Source organism: Cryptomeria japonica, chromosome 2 (assembly GCF_030272615.1).
Source record: "Cryptomeria japonica chromosome 2, Sugi_1.0, whole genome shotgun sequence".
NCBI lineage: Eukaryota > Viridiplantae > Streptophyta > Pinopsida > Cupressales > Cupressaceae > Cryptomeria > Cryptomeria japonica.
Window position 1 is genome coordinate 624,966,253 of NC_081406.1, and position 6,000 is coordinate 624,972,252.

The following is a 6,000-nucleotide window of genomic DNA, read 5'->3' on the forward strand; positions in this document are numbered from 1 at the left end:
TTTTGCCCTGGACCCTTTGGAAGGGTTAGGAGCGAAAATCTTGATTCCAGGCCTGATTCATTTTGGAATTACTTGACTTTGCCCTGGACTCAACCCTTGGTGTATATCCTTCCACATTCTTGCCAATTTGCTCAACAATTCCTGAAATCACCTCCTAAATCTTCCCTTGGCCACTGACTCTGCCTAATCGACTCTGACTTGGAAGAAAACGGGACTTTGACATGAAAACCAACACTCTTGACCTGAGACCTTTTATCTCTTTTGCACAATTTATCCATCTTCAATCTCCTGAAAGGTAAAACTCCTCTAAGACGACCCTAGGGTTCAAGGCAAACAACAAATGACTTCCCAGATCCAGGCCACACTCAGCTTTGAAAGAAACCCTAGGATGAGCTCTTCGAGAGAAACCCTAATCTACCCAGCCCAGGCGACCACTAACTCACTCAAAACACCTAGCAAGTAGAGAAAAAACCTAGCTAAGGGAAAGCAAAACCCAAGAAAAAGAGGGGGTCCCCATCTTGATGGGGCGATGTGTGAAATGGTCACAACAGGTACTATTGTTATTATTGTAGCGGTTGTTATTATTTCCTCGCCTATTGTTACGATACCTGCCAGGCGATGCAATTGGATTAGCAGGTGGTTTTGGTGGTGTGGTTGGAGGTATTGCGGAGGGGTGTAAATTGAAGTGAATAATGTAATGAATCAATCTTACATTTTATTGCCGAGCTTCTATACAAGTGTCATTGTTACATTGAATCACCACTGTCACCAGTGCCATGTCTAGAGTAAGCAGCCAACTCTTTGGTTTCAATGTCAAAAATGTAGGTAGCAAATGTAACTTGCTAGACAAAGACTCACATTCACAAGTGCGTGAAATAACAAAAAGCTCATTATGTATTTTAAAAATTTTACATGTTGTAAGCGTTTACTTTATAGAAAAAATTCAAAAATCCATAATAAAAAGCGCTATATTAAAATATTTTTTAATTAAAATGTTAAGCCCTTTTTTGTACAAATATTTGGGTGATCTGGAACATTTTTTTTCAGATTTTCTTTAATTTTTCTGGATTTTGAACTTAACAGAAAAAAATTAGTGAATCCTATGCCATAGTGCGGAACATAGAAAAGTAGTCAATACTTTGAATTATGAGACATTTAAATCATTGTAATTCTTGTGGAAAGAATGATCATGTCAGAGCAGAGTGCCATTTGAACAAATGCAAAGAATACAATGACATGGAAGAAGAGGCAGAAACAAGAAAAGTGGAAAAGTGTAGTGGAGGGGTTAACAGAGAGTAATGAACTTAAAACTCTGATAATGTTATTATGGTGGAATTCACTACCTATAATAATCTAATAATTACTTTTTGAAACATTTCAATTCATTAAGTCAAAGGTACAGATGCAGAATGTTATTTATGTGCTTACATCTATGCAGTATTTTCTCTGTATGGAAGCAGAATTGTGGCTAGAGGTTTAAAAGAATAAGCCTCTATAAAATCCGAGTAGCTCAAAAGAAGCATGTTTTTTTTGTTCTGTCCCAGTTCAGCTAATAATCATGAATTGAGGTATGGGCATCTAAATTTTTCTACCTTGGATTGTACAAAACTTGTCATGTAGACAAACAGCGTTGTATCAAGTTTGATGATAATCATATGACAGCAAGTTATGTACATATGGTGTTCATGCCCCAGTGGTTTTTTCATCTTTGGTAATCAGTAGATGTTCCTCGCTTCTTGACCATTGACATACATTCTTGGACCTTTGACAATTGTTCTTTCATGTGTAAATTCTGTTGTAACCTTGCAATGTTTCCATGAAGAATTATCCAAGGCTCTCCAATCTATCTTACAATTCTTCATTCTCTCTCCTTGAATGCTGAACCATCTTCTTCTTTTTCTTTGTTTTCCCTATTAATTAGTTGGTTGGTTTCTTGGAGCCCTTTTATGGTTGATCTATGCCACCAAAAACCTGCACTTTCTTGTTAATCAAACATGGAAACTGTAATGTCCCTATTTTTGGGTTCTCTTGAATTGCAGTTGGGTTTGGCCTTTTGGGTGTGTGCCAGCCTTATCAGAGGGATTATTTGATGTTACCAATGAGCTCAGATGGTCTAGAGAACTTGTATGTGACGTTGTGAAGTTATTTTTGGCTTCTCGTGTGTTCTCCAATATTCTTGAAAGGAGCGTTTGTTTATAAAGTGTCACCCGATCAGGCTCAATTCTCAATATTCATCATCGTTTTCACTCTTGTGCAGTCAATTTTTTATTCTGATATTTTTCAACAGTTTCCGCAACTTGGGTGCATTAATGACTTTATTTTAATTATATTACTGAGGTTGCTTGATATTATTTGAATTATTTTAAAAGTGTGTTAGTATTGTAGCTCATTGGAACTGGGATGGAAAGTTTTAAATGTTGGATGTTTAACCAAGTGACTAAAGTGCCTGAAATAATTAAAATTGAAATAAATTGCTTTTCAGGGATGTAAGGCTTATTTAATTTATAAAGTGATTTTATATTGCACTTTCCGAAAAGTTCTTGGGATGGTTATAAAAGAAGGCTGGGGTCACATACCACCACCTTTTTACTTCTCCTTTGTGTTAGACTTGGAGACCATTAGTTTGATGGGAAACTAACAAACTAGGTAACATCCACTGTTACATTGATGTGAGGGTAAGAGGATATGCATCACCTGGTTTGAGCCCTCAAAACTGTGTCAGAAGGTACGAGTGTATTTGTAGATTTTCACAAAATTTACTTACACTTGAATTATGCACAAAATTCTAGAAAATTCAATGAAAATATACAAGACAACTGTGCATTGGGTACATGTGCTTACGGAGTTCATTTTTTTGGAGTCAAGCTTTGTTAGTATGGCAATGCTTGGCTGACCTGTCAGCACTGTGAAATATGAGAAAATCGCAATTTTTATAATTTTCACATTTTAATGTGCAACTTGCGTTTATATTTCAATGCTCTGAAATTCTGGGGATAGGCAGGTAGGAAAAAACTGAAGCTTTTAACATTGTGATGGACATGGATATACATTCAAAATCTATGCTCGCAGGCCATCATACTGACCTGGTTTCCTTTTATCTTCTGCAGGGGTTTTCCTATTATTCCTTTCTGGAGCGAAGAGTAAGGTGGCACCAAAAGTGGGGTTGTTTATGTCAATTCTTGTATAATTCCATTTCTAAGCTTTTTGGTTTTTCATCCATTGAATTGCCCCATACATGTATGGGAGTAGAGATGCACAATGCCAATCTAAAATGACCTCTCAAATTCTCAAGGCATAATGGTTTCGACGGATTCCAATGTTGCTATTGATTGTTAAACTATACGTGTCATGCAGTTTTTGTCATAAGTTTGATGGTTGAAATTAACCTCTTGCACAGTGTAAGAGCGTGATGTGACTTAAAAGATTCCAAGACCTCAAGTTCTTTTAAAAATAAAGCTGGGAAAATAATTCCAGAAGCATATTGCACAGAAGAAAAGCTGGAAATGTCAACATGGATGATGCTGTTATTTCACTTGAAACAGTCTATTGTGTTTAATGCAAGAGGGTTGCAAGTTTTCATATATACTCTTTACGTGTTAAAACTGAAATGTTTAGTATTTTATGTACTGTAGTTGCAATCCATCTATTTTTTATTGAGAAAATACGCTAGTGATTTGAAACTGAACTCTAGATTACAGATGTAATATTCTATAGTTGTTAAATGGCAACTCTTTGCGCTCCTATAAAGCAAGAGTTTCAAGGTAAGGCAAAGGTAATATGCTAGTAGTTGCACTTGCCAATTTATCTTATACCAAACCAGATATCATGCCCATTATTCTTACAACTATCACTTGAAACGAGTGTTTATTTTTTATTTTTTATTATAATATTATTAATATTACACAGCCCTTACCTTGTGCTTTTTGTTTATGCAACAGATTGCAACTAATAAACTACTTGAGACATGCAAATGCACAGGCTGATGTAATATTTTAATTAACAATCTTATTTCCAAAGGATCTTTTTTATCCGCCCATAGCCTCTTAAAAAATAGCAAAAGTTCAAATTTATAAAGACCAATGCAAGAATTCTAATAATGAAATAAAATGCTCAATTATATTCAATCTTATTTCCAAAGGATCTTTTTAATCCACCCATAGCCTCTTAAAAAATAGCAAAAGTTTAAATTTATAAAGACCAATGCAAGAATTCTAATAATGAAATAAAATGCTCAATTATATTCATGAATGATATTTCAAATGGAAATGAAGTCAAACATTTGAGATTAGATTATGCGGATTAAATGTATAAACAATCATAGAACTCATTAATTTGCGCTATTGTTAAAATTGAAAGATCATTGCTAATAAGGGAATGGTGTGATGGTCAAAATGTGTTGCTATTGTAGCAACCGTGGTTCAAATCCCCACTAGACCATTTTGCTTGTGGGCTACGTCCCTTCGTAGGGCCACCATGGTCATAGATTTAGATAGATTGATTGATGTTGAGGTGGAGGTTCCCCATTTATGACCTCTACTAGCTAAGGCTAGACTAAAATTCTTGAGATTAACCACTCAAAAGTAAAATTTAAAAGCTCCTTATTAAAATATGTAAGAACAAGATTATATTTCCTTAGAAAATTCAAAATGATATCTTATAAATAAATCTATGCATTAATGTATGTATGCATTTTTTCCTAATCTTAAACCAGAGTTACTACATATATGTAGATTTGAAATTTCAATGTTTTCCCACATTTTCAAGGAAGGTGAAAATCCATGGATTTTGATATTCAAAGATCTAAAACGAAATCAACTAATTACTGATTTTATTTTGAGAGAGATCCCCCTTTCTCGAGTTTGAAATTAATGATCTCCTTCATGTTTCACTTTATTGCCATCTTTTGGAGGTCACTAGCGATCTTCCACACTAAAAGACAAGTGATTTCCACCATTGCGTTGGCTCTTTCAAATTCTTCGTCGGTCACAAAGAAAAGTCATCCAAAAAAGTTTTATCACCCTTACTAGTAACGTGCTATCATGGTTGTATCAATACTATAGAGCACAGTGATCGTGGCCTCCCACAACACACCCTATTTAGCTTGAGATTGGGGATTTTTGAACTTGTACTTCAATCTCTACTTTATGTTTGCATTTTAGTTATGGTCATATTTTCATGCTTAGGTCTATGCTATTATTGTTTGTTGAGAGTCTCAAGAATTTTATTTTATTTTATTTTTCTTGTGAAATGTTTGAGCATTCACATATGCATTGGGAAGCATGTAATTAAGAATGTAAGTCTTTGGATCAAAGTTATTTCTCTTTAAATTTTGATTTTTTATTGTGTTTGTACAAATTTATAGATTTCAGCTTGGAGTCCAAGCTTTGAAGGGAGTGTTGGGCCCTTCTTTGAAATTTTGAGAAGTGAAAAATGCGAGTATCTTTACAGTCTAGATTTCATGTTGGTGGTTAACTTCAATTTTAATCTTACTCCAGATTTGTCTTTGCATAATAGATTTGTCTTCTTTCAATTCTAAGTGTGTGGTCCCATGAGACAAAAAATAATGCTATTTGATTAATTAGAATATTTTCCTGATAAATAGGAGTACTTAGTGTTTATTTTGTAATTTTAAGTGGTTGCATTTGAGGTGGGACTAGAAATTTCCCCACCAGCATAAGAAATGTTGTCACTAATCAATCATATGGACTTTTTAAATTTCCACCAATTAATTTATTTTATCATTTTATTTTTATGTGCTCATGATTATTTAGATTGCTATCCAAACAAAAAATTACAAATTGAAAATTCTTTTCGAACTTTAAAACCCTAAGTTTTCTTGGTTTCAAACTCTTGAATTTGAATCAACAATCATGCAAGTTGTAACCTAAGGCATGAACTCCAATTTTCTTGATCATGCAATTTGTTTGTAGGATCCTAAATCTCGGACCCTTTATGAAACATATTTTCATGTTTATTAAGCTTGCAATACGATAGTTTAGG

General features: G+C 34.2%; 1 protein-coding gene across 3 annotated transcripts in view; it reads left to right on the top strand.

Moving 5' to 3' along the window:
- LOC131078677 (uncharacterized) overlaps positions 1 to 3,583 on the top strand; it is a 257,382-nt gene extending 253,799 nt beyond the window's left edge. For all 3 annotated transcript variants that reach the window (XM_058016430.2, XM_058016428.2, XM_058016429.2), the window contains one exon: positions 3,108 to 3,583. In XM_058016430.2, coding sequence (XP_057872413.2) covers positions 3,108 to 3,144 — 37 coding nt within the window. In that variant the 3' untranslated portion in view covers positions 3,145 to 3,583. The remainder of the gene's footprint in view (positions 1 to 3,107) is intronic.
- Positions 3,584 to 6,000: the final 2,417 nt, after the last annotated feature.